The sequence below is a fragment of the Trachurus trachurus genome (genome assembly GCF_905171665.1).
Source record: "Trachurus trachurus genome assembly, chromosome: 8".
In the NCBI taxonomy this organism is placed as follows: domain Eukaryota; kingdom Metazoa; phylum Chordata; class Actinopteri; order Carangiformes; family Carangidae; genus Trachurus; species Trachurus trachurus.
In genome coordinates this window covers 2,587,895-2,608,466 of record NC_139905.1, presented here as the reverse complement: position 1 = coordinate 2,608,466, position 20,572 = coordinate 2,587,895, and the positions used below count along the sequence as shown (strand labels likewise).

Sequence of the window (20,572 nt, the reverse complement as noted above, 5' to 3'; positions counted from 1 at the left end):
ACTCATGTTTGGACAAAGACACTGAAATTCACCTGTTGAAGAAAAAACTCTTCTTTCTGATCATCAATTAATTTATCTTCTTCTTTTATTCTTTATTCAGATTGTGGGGCTGCAGGTTGTCAGGGATCAGCTGTTCTTCTCTGGTCTCAGCTCTGAAGTCCAACCCCTCCCACCTGAGACACCTGGACCTGAGTGGAAACGACCTGCAGGGTTCAGGAGTGAAGGATCTGAGTGGTTTTCTGGAGAGTCCAGACTGTAGACTGGAAACTCTGGAGTGAGTTCACTGACTGTTGTATCTGATCCACCTACAGTGGATTAAAGTGAACTTATAAAAATCTACTTTCTTCTGAAAACATTAAATTGAAATAGATTATTTTCTGTGTTTCTATATTTAGATTTTAATGCATCTTGAGCAGGACATGTCCTAAAAACAAAAAACTCTTCTTCTAAATAATCTGTGACAAATGATGTAAAATGAGTCCAGAAACACGGAGTTGTATTAATTCCTCATTTGAGTCCAGATTTATTTTCCTCTTTATTCAGATTTTTATCAAAAATCAAAGTTACACCACTTGGCCCTAGGTTTCGTCACGTCATTGACCCCTGTGCTGTTAGTTTATTGAATTAACCCTGATATGAGTTGATCAATAATGTTATTGATAATAATAATAACAGAGAAGAATAAAAATACAAAGTTAGTGACATGAAATGGTACAAATATAAATCTGTCTAAAAGAATCAGAATCTCTAAATCAGAGAGTTGTAGTCAGTGTTTAGTCCAACAGGTATTGATCAGATATTGATTGTATATTGACAGACTGAGCTGAGGTCAGCAGCAGCTGATGAATCTGTGCTGACATGTGGATGATGTGTGTAGAAGGTCACATGATGAAGATCCACAAGAACACAAGGACAAAGTCCCTCTATTGATTATTGATCAGGACTCTCCTGATTATTGATCAGCTATCAATAATTTTATCTTTTTCTTTTATTCTTTATTCAGATTGTGGAGCTGCAGTTTGTCAGAGTCCAGATGTTCTTCTCTGGTCTCAGCTCTGAAGTCCAACCCCTCCCACCTGAGACACCTGGACCTGAGCAGGAACGACCTGCAGGATTCAGGAGTGAAGGATCTGAGTGGTTTTCTGGAGAGTCCAGACTGTAGACTGGAGACTCTGAGGTCAGTTCACTGAATGTTTTATCTGATCCACCTACAGTGGATTAAAGTGAATTTATAAAAAAATCGACTTTCTTCTGAAAACATTGAATAGAAATAGATTATTTTCTGTGTTTCTATATTTAGATTTTAATGCATCTTGAGCAGGACATGTCCTAAAAACAAAAAACTCTTCTTCTAAATAATCTGTGACAAATGATGTAAAATTAGTCCAGAAACACAGAGTTGTATTAATTCCTCATTTGAGTCCAGATTTATTTTCCTCTTTATTCAGAGTTTTATGAAAAATCAAAGTTACACCACTTGACACTGGGTTTCATCACGTCATTGACCCCTGTCATGTTAGTTTATTGATTTAACCCTGATACCAGTTGATCAATAAAGTTATTAATAATGATAATAATAACAGAGAAGAAGAAAAATACAAAGTTCGTGACATGAAATGGTACAAATATAAATCTGTCTAAAAGAATCAGAATCTCTAAATCGGAGAGTTGTAGTCAGTGTTTAGGTATTGATCAGATATTGATTGTATATTGACAGACTGAGCTGAGGTCAGCATCAGCTGATGAATCTGTGCTGACATGTGGATGATGTGTGTAGAAGGCCACATGATGAAGATCCACAAGAACACAAGTACAAAGTCCCTCTATTGATTATTGATCAGGACTCGTCTGATTATTGATCAGTAATCAATGAATTTATCTTCTTCTTTTATTCTTTATTCAGATTGAGGAGCTGCAGTTTGTCAGAGATCAGCTGTTCTTCTCTGGTCTCAGCTCTGAAATCCAACCCCTCCCACCTGAGACACCTGGACCTGACTGGAAACAACCTGCAGGATTCAGGAGTGAAGGATCTGAGTGGTTTTCTGGAGAGTCCAGACTGTAGACTGGAGACTCTGGAGTGAGTTCACTGACTGTTACTGTTGTAGATCTTAAATCTTTGATCCACAATTGAATTGATTAATGACATTTGAAATAGTGGTTGTTGAATATTTGCAGTTGTTGTTGTGTGAGAATGATTCTTCAGTTTCAGCTCATTTCACTCAGTGGTCATGAATAATGTCTGTTCACTTCAGTTCAACCTTCACACACACTCGTATTTCTCTCAGTCAGACGACTCATGTTTTCTAGAAACTCTGGAGAAAATGTCCAGTATCAGCTCATCAACTCACTTCATCTCTATCACAACAATGTGCACAAGATCCTCACAACTCATGTTTGGACAAAGACACTGAAATTCACCTGTTGAAGAAAAAACTCTTCTTTCTGATCATCAATGAATTAATCTTCTTCTTTTATTCTTTATTCAGATTGGAGTACTGCAGGTTGTCAGAGATCAGCTGTTCTTCTCTGGTCTCAGCTCTGAAGTCCAACCCCTCCCACCTGAGAGAACTGAACCTGAGCTACAACTACCTGAAGTCTTCAAATGTGAAGGATCTGGATGATCTTGTGAAGAGTCCAGACTGTAGACTGGAGACTGTGAGGTCAGTAGTGTAGTGTATGGAGTATATTTTCATGTAGTTAGAAGCAGTAGTGATAAGTAACCGTTGTAATGTGTGTAGTGATATGTGCTGTAACGTTCTGTTTCTATGGTAACGTCTGGTCCGCAGTAAAGTCTGTGAAGTAAACCCGCAACAGTGTGTCCGCCGCCACTTCCTTTTTAATATATGTTGTTAAGACACAACAAAACTGGCGACGAGTCTGAACCAACACGCAACAAAGTTTCCGGCAACATCGGCTGAAGTGACAGAGACGGCGGCGCTCGGAAAAGAGGGAGCAGACGAAAGAAAAGAGTTACGTGAGTCTGAACCGGATCAACGGCGGAATACGGAGGTGGACAAAAGTAAACGGACACATCGTATCATGGCTTATGTCGGGAAAATAGAAGAATTCAGCAGTATAAATGAAGACTGGGATTCTTATATTGAGAGGATTGAACTGTACTTCGCAGCAAATGACGTGAGTGAGGAAAAGGAAGTTCCCACACTCCTGAGTTTAATGGGCGCTAAGACGTACAGCTTGCTCAGAAACCTGCTCGCTCCCGAGAAGCCGGCCGCACAGACGTTCGATAACATCGTTAAAACGTTAAAGAACCATCTGAGCCCAAAGCCTATTGTGATAGCAGAGAGATTTCGTTTTCACAACAGAAATCAGCCTAAAGATGAAAGCATCGCGGATTACATTGCTGAACTGCGCAGACTAACCCAGTTTTGTGAGTTTGGATCTGGACTTTCTGATGCTTTGCGTGACAGACTGGTTTGTGGCATGCACTGTCAGAGCACACAGAAGAGACTGTTGTCAGAGAAGGATCTCACACTGGAGAGAGCAGTGGCTATTGCAGTGTCAATGGAGACAGCAACCAAGGATGCTTTGGAGCTACAGAGAAAGGCAGTGGACAGCGGCATTCACAAAATGTCAATTAGAGATGCAAGGAACCAAGATCATCAGTGTTACAGATGTGGCAAAACATCACACAGTGCAAATGACTGCTGGTTTAAGGACAAAAACTGCCGAAAGTGTAACAGACCTGGACACATAGAGAGAGTGTGCAGACAGAAATTCAACAGCAAGGAAGCATAAAGAGAAAAAGGATACAAGGATAAAAAGAAATACAAAGGTAAACATGTACACAAAGTGACTGTAAATGAAGATGGATCAACATCTGAGTCTGAATGTAATGAACTGGCTTGTTTAAAGATAAACAATATGGCTGAAAATGAAGACAGAGAAGTTATCTGGGTCACACCACAGGTGTCTGGCGTCAACCTGAAGATGGAGCTAGACACAGGGTCAGCCTTATCAGTCATTTCAAATGCCGACTACAAGAGACTCTTCCCTGACCTACCACTGCTAAAGACCTCTGTACGACTGAAGACCTACACAGGTGAACAGGTGCGCCCCAACGGCAAACTTAAAGTGACAGTAACATACAAGGATAAAACACTGCAACTGATGATGTATGTGCTGGAAAATGGAGGGCCACCGCTGTTCGGACGTGGATGGTTAAGGAAGATTAAACTGGACTGGCATACCATTAAAGCTCTGCAGGTGGCACAGACAGAAAAAGACAGCCCACACAGTGCCTCAGAGAGACTGTCTCAGCTACTCGATACCCACAAGAAGGTGTTTGAAGCTGGCATAGGCACACTAAAGGGAGTAAAAGCAAGGATTGAGCTGGATGAAGGTGCATCTCCCAAATTCCACAAAGCTCGTCCAGTGCCATATGCGATACGTCCAAAGGTGGAGGCTGAACTTCAGAGCTTGGTTACATCTGGTATCCTGACAAAAGTCGAATGGAGTGACTGGGCGACACCCATTGTCCCAGTAATTAAGAAAGGAAAGTCTGAATCTGTTCGTTTATGTGGAGACTTCAAAGTGACCATCAATCCTGTGCTGCGTGCTGTGCAGTACCCACTACCACGTATTGATGACATCTTTGCAACACTGGCAGGAGGAGAAAAGTTTTCAAAGATTGACTTAGCAAAAGCCTACCTGCAAATGGAAGTTGAGGAGCCACACAGGAAATATCTCACCATCAACACTCATAAAGGACTGTTTCAGTACAACAGGCTCGTTTTTGGTGTTGCATCAGCTCCAGCAATCTGGCAGAGAGCAATGGATCAAGTTCTTCAAGATATCCCCAGCACACAGTGTTACCTTGATGACATCATAGTGACTGGTAAAACCGACAAAGAGCATCTAGAGAACCTCGGAAAGGTGCTCACCAGGCTGAGTGAGTATGGTCTGCATGCAAAGAGAAGCAAGTGCGAGTTTTTCAAAAGTGAAATCTCATATTGTGGACATGTTATTGACAGGCACGGCTTGCACAAATCAAAAGAGAAAATTGAAGCTGTGCTCCAGGCACCAAAGCCAGAAAATGTGTCACAGCTGAGGTCGTATTTAGGGCTTGTGAACTACTATCATAAGTTTCTTCCAGACCTAGCTACCACACTGCACCCACTCAACGCACTGCTACAGACTGGAGCAAAATGGGACTGGTCTAAGGAATGTGATCGAGCATTTAAAGAAACAAAAAGACTGATAACATCAGATGGACTGCTCACTCACTATGACCCATCACGCCCCATCAGACTGGCTTGTGATGCTAGCCCATATGGAATCGGCGGTGTACTGTCACACACCATGAAAGATGGAGCTGAACGTCCCATAGCATTCGATTCAAGATCACTGACAAGTGCAGAACGAAATTATGCACAGATTGACCGTGAAGCCCTCAGCCTTGTGTGGGGAATTAAAAAGTTTCACCATTACCTGTATGGACAAAGATTTACTCTGGTGACAGACCACCAACCCCTGCTGTCAATCTTTAACCCACGGAAGGGGATTCCAGTGATGTCAGCAGCCCGGTTGCAGCGATGGGCCCTGTTCCTGGGGGCTCACTCCTATGATATTGAATTCAAAGGGACTAAACAACACGGCAACGCAGACAGCTTATCACGCCTCCCACTGTCAACAACAGAGGAAGAAAAGACTTCTTCTCCAGACCCAGTGGAAGTGTTTCATACAACTGTGGTGGATCAGCTTCCTGTGACAAATGCAGAGATACAGAGACACACCAGGAATGACCCCACACTGTCAAAAGTGTATGAAATTACAATGAGAGGATGGCCTGCACATGGGAACCCCATGTTCCCTGAATTCTCAGCCAGGAGAGACCAACTCTCCGTCTGTCAAGGAACCCTGCTATGTGGCTCCCGTGTAGTAGTTCCTGCAAAACTGCGTGCCAGGGTGTTAGAGACTCTCCATGAAGGGCACCTTAGCACAGTGAAGATGAAAAGCTTAGCCCGGAGCTATGTTTGGTGGCCAGGCATCGACAAACAACTGGAGGACATCACCAAAAGTTGCTCAGGATGCCACAGAGTCCAAAACGCACCAGCACCAGCACCTCTCCATCCTTGGGAGTGGCCGTCAGCACCATGGCAAAGAGTGCATATTGATTTTGCTGGACCATTCATGAACTCTATGTTCCTCATAGCAGTCGACGCTCATTCAAAGTGGCCAGAAGTGATTCTGATGAAGTCAACCACATCAGAAAAGACTGTTAGTGTTCTCAGGACCATCTTCGCTAGAAATGGCCTACCTGAACAAATTGTGAGTGACAACGGACCACAATTCACTTCAGAGGAGTTCAACCTATTTATGAAGAAAAATGGCATCAAACATTTCAAGTCAGCTCCTCACCATCCAGCAACGAATGGCTTAGCTGAGAGGTTTGTCCAAACCTTTAAGAAGTCCATTAAAGCGATGGATAAAGATGACATTCCTCTTCAACACAAAGTAGACAACTTCCTCTTTGTCTACAGAAACTCAGTTCATGCAACAACAAACCAAACACCTGCAATGTTGTTCCACGGCAGAAATCTCAGGTCCCGCATCGATCTCCTGAAACCAAATCTGCGAGGAGAAGTGCAAAACAAACAGTTTAGCCAAATGTCAAATAAGGCTGTAAGAGACTTTGAGCTTGGACAGGAAGTTCTGGCACGTGACTACAAAGGAGAAAAGTGGACACCTGGAAAAATAGCAACAAGAACAGGACCACTCATGTACACCGTTGATGTTGGCAAGCAAACATGGAGACGTCATGTGGATCAGATTCTGGACGCACAGCCAAAGTGCGACATCTCTCCATCACCTGACACATCACCCACTGATCCTGACACTGCCACTGAAATGTCACCTGCAACACAGAATCTTGCCCCAGAGAACAGCTCTGAAACCCAGAAGATTACCCCACAGATCCAGAGGCGATACCCTGAAAGACACAGAGTTCTCCCCAAGAGACTGGTCTTGTAATCTTCATTTGTGTCACCCATGGACTGTTGTGAGCTTTATGGACTGTTTGGACTCACACCCACTCATGCTCACACACATCTACATACACACACAGACATACAGTAGCTTGAATATAGCCTATCTACATACTGTATATATTTACATTTAATATTTTAATCTAATGTTTTCGTTATGTTAAGTGTGAGAAGTATTTATCTAAAAGGGGAGGAAGTGTAGTGTATGGAGTATATTTTCATGTAGTTAGAAGCAGTAATGAGTAGTGATAAGTAACCGTTGTAATGTGTGAGACAACAGTCAGCCAATCAGAGCAGAGAGAGACAACAGTCAGCCAATCAGAGCAGAGAGAGACAACAGTCAGCCAATCAGAGCAGAGAGAGACAACAGTCGGCCAATCAGAGTAGAGAGAGACAACAGTCGGCCAATCAGAGTAGAGAGAGACAACAGTTGGCCAATCAGAGTAGAGAGAGACAACAGTCAGCAATCAGAGCAGAGAGAGACAACAGTCAGCCAATCAGAGCAGAGAGAGACGATCACTGATCCATCACCTCTGTCTTCTCTTCACAGATGGGAAACTCATTTCTTCTCTCAGCCCTTCACCTCCTGAACTGATCTGAGAGCAGCTCCACTGTCTCTCTCAGAGTCCAGTCCACCATCCTCCCTGTGTGTTCTGGACCTGACAGAGATCATCACTGTCTCTGGACTCATCTGATCCTCTACACACTCTCTGCTGCTCCTCCTCCTCCTCCTCCTCATATCTCTTCCTCCTCATCTCTCCTCCTCCTCTTCCTCCTCCTGTTTTCTTCTTCATTCATTCTGATTATTCAGCTCCATCTTGTGGTGTGGTGAAGAACTACAGCTCATTTCCACATTATTCAGTGTTTCTAAACATTTTTTTTTGTATTATGATAAATTATGTATATTTAAAATGTTATGTTGGTCACAACGGCTAGCTTGAGTAGCGCCAAATTCGTCCGAACAAAATAGTAAACAGCTGGTATTTAGACAAATTAACGACACACTGCTGATCTAAACGGCTACTTTCTCGCCTAAAAATGTTTGAAATGTCTAGGCGGGGGGGTGGGACGGGCACAACATCTGCACCAACTGACATTTTATGAAATTAAGCGTAGCGTTAGTTCTGGCAGGCCATGACGTCAAGCTCTAATCAGCACAGCGTAACTGTCTTCACCTGTGCAGATCAGCTGATGGCTCAGCTGACTCCCCGTGGCTGCTTGCTATTGGGGAATTGCATTCAGGGCGCGCTATTTAAACTGCTCTAGTCCGACGTCACCTCCCTTGCTGCTGCTTCTTCTGCCGGCTTTTTTGCAAGACGGGCTCCCGCATGAGGGAAGGATCGCCGCTCTTGTTCGTGCTCGCCCTGCTGCTCCCGATGTCGTCGCCCCCGTCCACGATGCGGACCCGTGGCAGCTGGCGCGGTGACGTGTCATGGGGCTTCAGCGAAGCTCTGGAACGGAGGACGCCGTCTGCGACGACGGGGGCTCTCTCCTGGCAGGCGGGGGCGACGTCACAGGTGTTCCAGCGCTGGGTTTCAACCTCCATAGCGATAATACAGAATCATATTTGGCATTGAATTATTCACTGACGCAGCTCCTTTTGCGGGTTTTGGGGGGTTCGTCTATTTCCTTTTAAATGGGCTACATTTATTTCCAACTTAAATAGCCTCCTGACATCTCTTGTTGCTAGAGGGTCAGGGATTTGCCGGCGTGGTCGTTTTGGGGGGTTTTCTTTGCTCCCTGTTTTCTTGTCTGTAACAACATCTATTGCACGTCTGTCCGTCCTGGGTGAGGGATCCCTCCTCTGTTGCTCACCCTGAGGTTTCTCCGATTTTTCCCTGTTAAAAGGGTTTTCCATGGAGTTTTTCCTCAGTCGATGTGAGGGTCTAAGGACAGAGGATGTTGTTACGATGCTATGTAAAGCCTTTGAGATAAACTGTTTGTAAAAACGGGCTATACAAATAAAATTGCCTTGCCTTGCCTTACTGCGCCTGGCAATAGAGCCATTCTAGATGCTCAAAAAGCCATGAGCCTCTCATTGTAAATAATTGATTTAATATTATTATTGTTATTATTATTATTAATAATTATTATTGTTAATAATTATTATTGTTAAGAGGTAGCGTGTGGCTTATTTCCTATTAAATTTTATAGGCAAAAATTAATTCCATTCTAGATAGCCTCCTGGCATCTCTTAGCAGAGGTTCCAGGATTTGCCGGTGTGGTTGTTTTGGGGGTTTTCTTTGCTGCTGCGCTCCCTGCTTATGCCGTTCATGATGGCTCGTGAAGGGCAGGGAGGTGCTCTTCCTGCCTCAGGCTTTCCACGCAAGCGCGTGGAAGAGCAGGGGGTCCCAGAACAGTACCATACCGCCAAATTAAACTGTGCAAGTAAATAAATATTATTTTGACATAGTGGTCCTGACAGAACTGTATTTATTTTAGCCTATATGAGAGTGTGTGTGTATATGTATGCATATACTGTAAAATATGACTGGGTGTGGGACTAGGCTGGTTCCGGATTATTGTAGATCAACGCAGTGAGTGGTAGTTTGAAACAATGGCACAAACACAGAAGGTCCAATTCATCTCATTTATTGTTTGGCTGGTTAATGCTGATGAAAAGGAGAATGAAAGAACAGAAAAGATTAGCCCACAAAACTCAAATATACAAGTCAACAAGTACTCATTCTTGGTAAACCTAACTCAAACTCAAACTTAATAAAGAGTAAAAGAGGTAGCAACAATATGGTTCAATTAACTATAACATAAACAAAGAGTGTGTGGGACTTAACTGAACAACTTACATCAATCACGCAGCTCAACAATCAGGGAGTTGTGGAGGAGGAGGACTAGGCAGCAGCTCCTTTGTTCCCCAGAGCAGAAAGGGCTTGCCACAGGTGAGCTACCTGCCTAAATCAGCCTCTGAGCTCCGCCCTCCAGTGATGTAAGGGGAAGGAGGAGGGATAGAAGGAGTTGAGGTGGAAGGGATATGGAAGGAGGTGGGGATTTTCTACATATACAGTATATAGGTGATAGTTTGTGTATATATATAGGTATATTTTATATTTTATTTTATTCTTTTATATTATTGCTACATACCGTAGATGACCATTTATTAGCCCGGGCGTTTAATATGCTAAATCGACTTGGGCGTTTATAAGAACCAGGCGCGTATTTGCAACAGGCTACAATTTATTTTTGCAATGAGCAGCACCAGACCATCATGCAAAGAACAAGGTGGTCACCATAGGACCACTGGAACAAAACTACTTTTTCCCCCGACGCATCTTTATTGACATCAGACAATAAATACAAAGACAGTTTGTCTGTGTAACCGCGACACAGGGAGCTGATCAGAGCAGTGTTATGAATGATAACGGAAGGGGGGGTCGACTGCGGTAATTTCAACACTGTACATTAGCGCATTTATCTATATCCCTCAGTCTAGCGCTCCTGTGTTTGTGTGTCTGTGTGTGTGTGTGTGTGCGCCTGCATGCGAGAGAGAGAGCGAGAGGAGGGGCTGACTGACAGAGGTGAGAGCCGGTGATACGCTGTTAAAAAAAACTTTTGTTTTCTGTGCAAGACTATGGTAAACACTTAATCGCCCGGGCGTTTAATTGAACCGGCGTTTATTATGCCAAATGAGGTCGGACCCCGGCGGCTATTAGAGCACAGGTCGTATTTGCACGCGGGCGATTATTTGGTCATCTACGGTATCTATCTATCTATCTATCTATCTATCTATCTATCTATCTATCTATCTATCTATAAAGTGATATATTTACAGAGTTTAGAGCTAAAATGAAATCAGCTTCTGACTGCTGATTTCGGCTCGGGTAGGAGGCAGGCTAACACTACCCATACACTTCTAGTGTTTGAGCTAAGCTAATTACGGCGATACGGCTCTATCTCCCTTGTTACTGCACGCACAGTCGAGAGGATGGTGTCTATCTGCTGGTCATGGACTCGGGAGTGAGGTAAGACACGAAAAAAAAATGTTGGCATATCCCTTTAAAGAAGGAAAAAAATAAAGTTTGAATAGAAGTTCAGTCAGACTGGGATCAACTGTTCTCAGATCAGTGAAGTGAAGACGGATCAACATCAACACTTCAGAGGTCAAACACACTGTTGATGTTTCATTTGACATCATGTGATCGTGAGTCTGTCATTGACTCATTGTGTGGGATCACGTCCTGCACTGCAGCTGTTTTGTCACCATGGAGACCAACAGATGTGACTCCGCACCCTCCTCCTCCTGCTCCTCCTCTTACTCCTCCTCCTCCTCCTGCAACACGACGGTTTGCAAAACCTCCTGAGTCTCTGACCATAAACACAGGAGGAGGAGGAGTTATGGTCTGTTCATGAGACTCTGCTCTGTAAATATTTGCTGAAATAGGAGGCGTCCTGTCTGAGCAGGAACTTAGCATGTTCTGCTGAATATTAACTTTCACTGCAGCTCCACGTAAACACACACTCCTGTATCTCATCACACACACACACAATCAGCACCTTAACCTTCTTTAAACAGGTTGTGTGTTGTGACTTCAGATTAAAATAATAAAAGAAACACTTCCTGTTTTTTTAGTCATCCATAAATAATAATATTGATCCATAAACACACGTGTGTCTCTTCACTGTGGCCACTGTTTTCTGTGTGTGTGTGTGTGTGTGTGTGTGTGTGTGACATCTGGAACAGCTGCTTCAGGTCAACAGATCCTCACAGTGAAGAGACACGTGTTATTGTATCAATATTATTATTGACCTCAGACATTTTTGTGGATATTTACATCATATTTTTAAGTGTTACTCTTCTATATTTCTATTTGTATTAACACATCACAGTGTATCTTGGCAGGTCATATATATACAGACACACTACTCACTAAAAGTTCAGCATGAAACAACAAAGAAGGATTCTGCATCAATGAGTTGAAGTGACATGTAAGATAAGTTTCACATTAACTCCATCACTCTGTCTTATTACTGCAACTGCAGAATCTGACCCTCAGATTCCTGATGGGATGGATTGTTCTCCTATCATCACTGCTTTAAAAAACTAACTAACTAACTAATACTGTTGCACTGGAAAGAGACTAGACCTCGTTTAACCACTGGAAGAGGTTCATGCTGCACATATTAATAACACAGTCAATGTTGTTAGAGACAGAGAAGAGACAAATAAACGAGTTATCTGGTGTTTGAGTTGGACTTGACTGCCTCCCTGTGGTCAGAGTGAGGAACTGCAGAACCTTTTACTGTACAGATTTTATTAAACAGAGTTATTGTTTGTTCTGAAAATCAACAAGTACAACTCAACAGGAACTTCAAACGTTTATAAAATGTAAAATCTGTTTCTGTTTTCTCAGACATTAGTTTTCCTTGTCAGTAACAGTGTCAGCTGTTTCCTGTAAACACACAGAGGGAGGAGATAGAAAGTGAAAGTATTTAGTTCAGACTCCATTTTAAGACGACATGAAGGAGTAAGAGTGAATCTGCGTTAGGTGAGTGTTAAACAACTTTATTATTATTTACCGTTAAAGTCTGTGAGTCTCTGTCCCTGTGAAGTGTGGAGGGAAGAAGAGTCAGAGTGAACTTGTGTCCAGACACTGAGACTAAAGGGGGGACAGCAGGAGGACAGCTACTCCCTGTTGTCTCAGTCTGACTCAGGCCCTGTCCACACCGACACTTTTACTAAAACATCTGTTTCTTACGGAGCTCCTAAAGGGACATGGGGGAAAAATATCTTGCACCGACAATTAAAGGTAACAAACCTACTGCTTTGACTATAGGGATTATGACAATGGGCCAATAAATTTTTAACTATCCCTTTTTAAAATGTTACACTAGTCTGCCATTGTTGTTGTAGTTGTAGTTGTTGTCTTTACGTCTACTGGTGTGGCTCGGGTTACAGGTTAGAGAGGTGAGGCTATGACATCATCATTTCACTAATGATCCCTTTTGTTTTTTCTGTAGGTGCAGCCACACTATACCCAACAGAATTGCAGTGTTGTGTCACTCTCAATGAAAATACATTGGGTCATGCAGTCGCCCGTCGGGTGTCACCGTTGCTGCGCTAAGCATGCTGGGATACCCGGCGGCGTGACCCAATGTAATAAGAGTGACACGATACTCCACGATAGTTGGGTATAGTGTGGCTGCACTTTAAGGCAGCGTTTGGAGATTTACCCACTATTCACCCACCAGGTTTTAAAAATTTACCGTTTTAGGACAAAACGCTGACATGAAAAAGAAGAACAAGAGCTTAATATACTGTGTGTTTGACCTTTAAAATAAAAGTTCAACACTTTCCCCTTACCTTTCCCCTTAACTGCTGAATCTGAAGCTAACGTCAGTGTTGTTCAGTGTTTCTGGTTTCCCTCTCAGACTGACTGAAGTCCTGAAGATGAGTGTTAATGTGGAGGAAGAGGAGGACGGACCAGAGTCTCCAGGATCCACCTGTCCGTCTCTGAAGAGTGACCAGTCCAAAGGTGATCCTCCATTCTTCAGTCCTGAACCTAAACCTGGACCTCCAGAGTCACGGTAAGAGATGGTTTCTACTGTAAACTGAGCTGAAGATGATTCAGTCATTAGACTCATGTGAAGGAAACAGAGAGAAACCAGGAACCAGATCCATCAGACTCTGACCCCCCAAAAGTAGAATAAATGTAATAGTAACTGAGTCTACTTCAAATACTTTACAGACACCAACTGGTCTCAGATCAGTGAGGCAACATCCATGTTTGTCCTCAGTCCTCTCTCTTCTTTCTCCTCTCCATTGAAGAAAAGACACATCAGTGTTAATCTGTGTTTGTCCTCACCATCATCTTTATGATTTAATATAATTGTCAGATTACAGAGTGTTTTTGTTTTCATGTCTTATATCATCTAGTCTTGACAGGAGGAAGAGGAGTGGTGTCTCTGTGGACCAGCAGCTGTCCTGCTGTGGTCTCTGTCAGGACGTCCTGAAGGATCCAGTCTCCACCAGCTGTGGACACTGGTTCTGCAGACAGTGCTTCACCTCAGACTGGGACCAGTCTGGTTCTTCAGGACCCCCCTCCTGTCCCCAGTGTGGAAAAAGACCCAGAACCAGAGGTGGACTGCAGACAGCCAATCAGAGCAGCTGTGGACAAAGTGAGACTGAACATCTGTCTGCTGATGTGGTCATTAGTGAAACCAGGACCTGTTGTTTTCTCCAGAGTCATTGTTCCATCACACAGCACTGACATTTAAGATGATGATTCAAACCTTCTCTTTGTTGTCTGTAGTTTTTCTGTAGCTGATGAAAATAATCTGATCAGATTGTCAGACTCTCTGTCTTCAGTCTGACTCTGTCTCTTGTCTCTCAGCAGATCGTGGTCTGCAGGAGGTTTTAGATCAACATAAGATCAGTCTGAGGAGCAGATGTGAACGAGTGACTGAAGGAACTGAGGGAACAGGAAGTGGAACAGGAAGTGAAACCCTCCTCAACAGCATCTACACTGAGCTCTACATCACAGAGGGACAGAGTGAAGAGGTTAATACCCAACATGAGGTGAGACAGCTGGAGACAACGTCCAAGAAGAAGACCCTCCATGACATTCCAATCAAGTGCAACGACATCTTTAAAGACTTACCTGTCCAACAGAGAGAGGACGTCTCTACGGTCTCACCTGTCCGACGGAGAGAGGACGTCTCTACGGTCTCACCTGTCTCACCTGTCCAACAGAGAGACAAAGTCTCTACGGTCTCACCTGTCCAACAGAGAGAGGACGTCTCTACGGTCTCACCTGTCTCACCTGTCCAACAGAGAGAGGACGTCTCTGCGGTCTCACCTGTCCAACAGAGAGAGGACGTCTCTACGGTCTCACCTGTCCAACAGAGAGAGGACGTCTCTACGGTCTCACCTGTCTCACCTGTCCAACAGAGAGAGGACGTCTCTACGGTCTCACCTGTCCAACAGAGAGAGGACGTCTCTACGGTCTCACCTGTCTCACCTGTCCAACAGAGAGAGGACGTCTCTACGGTCTCACCTGTCCAACAGAGACCCATCAGAGTGGTTCTGACCAACGGCGTCGCTGGTGTTGGAAAAACCTTCTCGGTGCAGAAGTTCACTCTGGACTGGGCCGAGGGCTTGGAGAACCAAGATGTCAGTCTGCTGGTTCTGCTTTCGTTCAGGGAGCTGAACCTGATCAGAGATCAGCGGTTGAGTCTTCTCAGGCTGCTCCATGTTTTCCATCCAACATTACAGAAGGTCACAGCAGAGCAGCTGGCTGTCTGTAAACTTCTCTTCATCTTTGACGGCCTGGATGAAAGCCGACTGTCACTGGACTTCAACAACAGGGAGGTTGTGTCTGATGTCACACAGACGTCATCAGTCAACGTGCTGCTGACAAACCTCATCCAGGGGAATCTGCTTCCCTCGGCTCTGGTCTGGATCACCTCCAGACCTGCAGCAGCCAATCAGATCCCTCCTACATGTGTCGACAGGGTAACAGAGGTCCGAGGCTTCACTGACGCCCAGATGGAGGAGTACTTCAGGAGGAGGTCCAGTGATGAAGATCTGTCCAGAAGAATCATCTCACACATCAAGACGTCCAGGACCCTCCACATCATGTGTCAAGTCCCAGTCTTCTGCTGGATCAGTGCTACAGTTCTGGAGCACATGTTGACCACAGACCAGAGAGGAGAGCTGCCCAAGACCACGACTGACCTGTTCTCACACTTCCTGCTGGTCCAGACAAAGAGGAAGAAGAACAAGTACGGTGAAGGACATGAGACGAGTCCACAGGAGCTGACGGAGGCCGACAGGGAAGTTCTTCTGAAGCTGGGGAGGCTGGCGTTTGAACAGCTGCAGGAAGGAAACATCATGTTCTACCAAGAAGACCTGGAGCAGTGTGGTCTGGATGTCACAGAGGCCTTGGTGAACTCAGGACTCTGTACTGAGATCTTCAAAAGAGAGAGTGTGATCTTCCAGAAAACAGTCTACTGCTTTGTTCATCTGAGTGTTCAGGAGTTTCTGGCTGCAGTCTACATGTTCCACTGTTTCACCAACAGGAACACACAGGTCCTCAAGAACTTCCTGGGAAAAGACTCCAAAGAGAGAGAGATGAGCACAATGCCTTTTCCTCATGGATTCAATGCAAGCAGTCATCCATTGATAAATTACAGTCCTCCACAGATCAATAACAGTCATCCATCGCTTGTTAACAGTCCTCCACAGATCAATAACAGTCATCCATCGCTTGTTAACAGTCCTCCACAGATCAATAACAGTCATCCATCGCTTGTTAACAGTCCTCCACAGATCAATAACAGTCATCCATGGATCAGTAACAGTCATCCACAGATCAATAACAGTCCTCCACAGATCAATAACAGTCATCCATCGCTTGTTAACAGTCATCCATGGATCAACAACAGTCACCCATTGATCAATAACAGTCATCCACAGATCAATAACAGTCATCCATGGATCAGTAACAGTCATCCACAGATCAATAACAGTCATCCACAGATCAATAACAGTCATCCATTGATAAATTACAGTCCTCCACAGATCAATAACAGTCATCCATCGCTTGTTACCAGTCATCCACAGATCAATAACAGTCATCCATCGCTTGTTAACAGTCCTCCACAGATCAATAACAGTCATCCATCGCTTGTTAACAGTCATCCATGGATCAGTAACAGTCATCCACAGATCAATAACAGTCCTCCACAGATCAATAACAGTCATCCATCGCTTGTTAACAGTCATCCATGGATCAACAACAGTCACCCATTGATCAATAACAGTCATCCATCGCTTGTTAACAGTCATCCATGGATCAATAACAGTCATCCATCGCTTGTTAACAGTCATCCATGGATCAGTAACAGTCATCCATTGATCAATAACAGTCATCCACAGATCAATAACAGTCATCCACAGATCAATAACAGTCATCCATCGCTTGTTAACAGTCATCCATGGATCAACAACAGTCATCCACAGATCAATAACAGTTCTCCACAGATCAATAACAGTCATCCATCACTTGTAAACAGCCATCCATTGATCAATAACAGTCACCCATTGATCAATAACAGTCATCCACAGATAAATAACAGTCCTCTAACTCTGGATGTCTTCCTGCAGAGAGCCATGCAGAAATCCCTCTGCAGTAGAAACGGTCACCTGGACCTGTTTGTTCGCTTCCTTCATGGCCTCTCTCTGGAGTCCAACCAGAGGCTGTTAGGAGGTCTGCTGGGTCAGACAGACAACAGTCCAGGAACCATCCAGAGAACCATCAACAACCTCAAGGAGATGAAGACTGATTACAGATATTACAGGAATGACAAAGATGAAATCTCTCCTGACAGAAGCATCAACATCTTCCACTGTCTGACGGAGATGAAGGACCAGTCAGTTCATCAGGAGATCCAACAGTTCCTGGAGTCAGAGAACAGATCAGAGAAGATCCTCTCTGAGATCCAGTGTTCAGCTCTGGCCTACATGCTGCAGATGTCAGAGCAGGTTCTGGATGAGTTGGACCTGGAGAAGTACAACACATCACCAGAGGGACAACGGAGACTGATCCCAGCTGTGAGGAACTGCAGGAAGGCTGAGTGAGTCCAGACAAGATCAATAACACCATCTTTCCCATGGCAATAAATATCTTGAACTCTGAACGCTGAGGAATAAGCACGGCCATATATGCATTATGATATGTTTGTATGTATGTCTATATATATTATATATGTTTGGAACCTGTGCCAATGGGCTGAAGAATCAATCAATCACACACACACACACAGGCGCCGATTTATGTTTTTGCCCGTGGGTGCTCAATTATTATATATATATATATATTTTTTTTTTTTTTTTTGGAGCTCCTGACGCTCAGCTCAACGGGTGAGGAGAACAACCCTCAGCGGAGACGCTCAGAGAGAAAGTAAACAGCAGCGGATCAGCTGATCTCTCCCTCCGTACAAACGCTCTGTTCTGATCCAGCTCCACTGGATTTCAAAGTAAAGGTGACGCAGCTGAAAACGAGTTAAATAGTGAAACAGCGGCGCTTTTATCGGCGATTTTAAGATTAAATTTTGAAGATAACCTTGGTCGGGACGGGCTAAAAGAGAGCCGCCTTTGTAGTACAGGAGAACCTGGCTTTAGACTCAACATACCTCGCTAACCCACAAAACTGGCTTCTCAGTACAGCCCTCTGGTACTTTCGTCCCTGCTGACACTTGCTGCTGTCCCTGTCCCTGCTGCTACCGCCGCCACCGCTGCTGCTGCTGCTGCTGCTGCTGCTGGGAGCATTGGTGGTTGTAGACGCAGATATGATACGCAGCCAACCTTCACATTTTTGCTGTGTGTTTGTGTGTACGTGACGGCCTCTTGTTTAGCCGTAGCTTGTCTCGCTCGCCAGACCCTCCTCCAGATGAGAAGCTCCGCAGCCAAATCTGATAATCCGATTGGTTACGTGACTACGCTAACGTGTGCACGCACAGAGCTGTAATGATTTTGATTGGATAATACGATTTAAGTAAATGCAGTTCATTTTAAAGATACAGTTTCACAACAAGTTTCATTTATTCACTCTTTTTAATTTATTTTTTTGATTGGCCAGTGGGTGCTCAGCGCTGCCAGTGGGTGCTCGAGCACCGGAGCACCCACGGGATCGGCGCCTATGCACACACATACACACAGCGTTAACACTAGAACCGCCAAGACGGTCTCACAGACCGTTTGCATTTTTCTTATGTGAATTACTTTGATTACATTAAACCTACAGGTCTTCCAGTCCGTGACTTTTCCTAAATATATGTGTTTAATGGTTTCGGAAGCTTACAATTTATTAAAACGAAACTTATTTTTACTTATTTACAGAGAGAGAGAGAAGAGAGAGAGAGAGAGAGAGAGAACAGGCAATAACTGAAACAGGCCGGTTAGAAAAGGAAAATCACAGAATACAGGATAGGCTATGTCCAGGAGACTCATCGGGATGTGAGGGAGGGGGGATCGGTTGGTGGCTCAGGTAGTGATGAGGACATTGTAAGCTCATCTGTCAGATAGCCTACGCATCTAGCTGTCAGCTGCACACGTGTGCTCGATGCAGAGGTAACGGAGGTGTGCGGAGCTCCGTTACACAGACACTTCACAAACTTTATTTTGTGGGCTCAGGACAGACTAGATCATGATTAGTCTGTGTTAGATATAAAGCGCCATATATATAGCCTACTCACCCTCGTTTATAATGATTATTGAATTATAACGTAATAATAGCCTAATTATCTCGGCTGCTGTCCAGTCCGGTAATAACGGGTTTCTGTGGGCATGGAGCCTAAACTACGTAGTATTCAGGTAGAACAACTGTAAAACACTGGAGTTGATAGAAAAAATAAAAATCCAGTGAACAGCGACATCGACTCTTGACATGAGAGCAGCACACGTGTCCAGATGCGTCACTTTCAGCTGTAGGCAGAGGTGTGTGCTGTAGAGCAACAAGCGGTGCTGTAACGTCACTCAGTCTAACCCCCCAACCACATCCAATCAAGACCCCAACACAACATAATATGAAGAAGGACTAACACTACTAAAAATTAAATCTTATTTTTCCACTTACAGAACTGTTTGCGACTGGAAACAATGTGATTACACGTGACGGTCTGGGAGACCGCTGTGGCGTTTTAAGGGGGATTAGAATGTTGGCGGTTCTAGTGTTAAATGATTCTCATTAGTCTCAGTCATCTGAGAATGGGTTTTTCCAGCCCAGCCCTGATGAGGATTATCGTTTCATGTCCAACACAAAGAGAGAAGATGAACTGAACCAGAGTGTGAAGAGCACATGTTGATCACATGATGACATGTTGTGTGTGTTTAGTACAAATTGTCTGATTTTACTCTCACACATTTTGTTTCTTCTCTAATCACAGACTTGGTGGTTGTTTTGGACTCTCTGAGATTCACTGTGAAGTCGTTGCCTCAGCTCTGAAGTCCAGCCCCTCCCACCTGAGACACCTGAACCTGAGTGAGAACCGCCTGGATGATTCATCAGTGAAGCTTCTGTGTGCTGGACTGGAGAGTCCAAACTGTAGACTGGAGACTCTGATGTGAGTTCACTGACTGGAGCTGTTGTAGTTGTTTGAAGCTTCAGCTTCTCATTTAAGCAATATCACACGAGAGGGAGTGCTGTTGTACTGTATATCGTACTGTATAGCCTATAGCACGGCTGTGATTCGGTCGTAGGCACGAGGCCGCAGATAATCACACCGTGCTGATATACAGTACAACAGCACGACCTGGAGTGTGATATTGCTTTTATACAACAGTGCTACGAGCGCATTTTAGAACAGTAATAAACTACAAGAGATTATGATTTGTTTGTTTATTTAATCATTTATTTGGCTCCGCCAACAGAAATAGTTCTGCAACTGGAAGGGAGACAAGGCTGTTGCCAGGCAACACATAAACATTTCATACTAGCTTGCTACTAGCTACTAGGTTTTCCACAGTGCTGCTTCCAGTGCTGGTTCTGGTTCTGAGCCCGTGTCTGATTAGCACCGGAGCAACAGGACCAGCGTGAAGACATACAGAGACGTTA

General features: G+C 44.2%; 2 protein-coding genes across 2 annotated transcripts in view; both read left to right on the top strand.

The window, feature by feature from the left end:
• The window catches only part of LOC310989416 (uncharacterized protein), a 79,648-nt gene that overhangs the window by 24,478 nt on the left and 34,598 nt on the right, over nt 1-20,572 (top strand). Inside the window, exons 10-12 of the mRNA XM_083976475.1 lie at nt 101-274; nt 1,004-1,177; nt 1,904-2,077. Of these exons, the coding sequence (XP_083832601.1) occupies nt 101-274; nt 1,004-1,177; nt 1,904-2,077 (522 nt within the window). The remainder of the gene's footprint in view (nt 1-100; nt 275-1,003; nt 1,178-1,903; nt 2,078-20,572) is intronic.
• LOC310989727 (protein NLRC3-like) lies at nt 12,477-20,085 on the top strand (the record flags this gene model as incomplete). The annotated part of the gene is made up of 6 exons (XM_083976874.1): nt 12,477-12,484; nt 13,894-14,135; nt 14,351-14,628; nt 15,025-16,089; nt 17,107-17,594; nt 19,905-20,085. 6 exons carry the CDS (start codon nt 12,477-12,479, stop codon nt 20,083-20,085), a joined length of 2,262 nt encoding a protein of 753 aa, XP_083833000.1.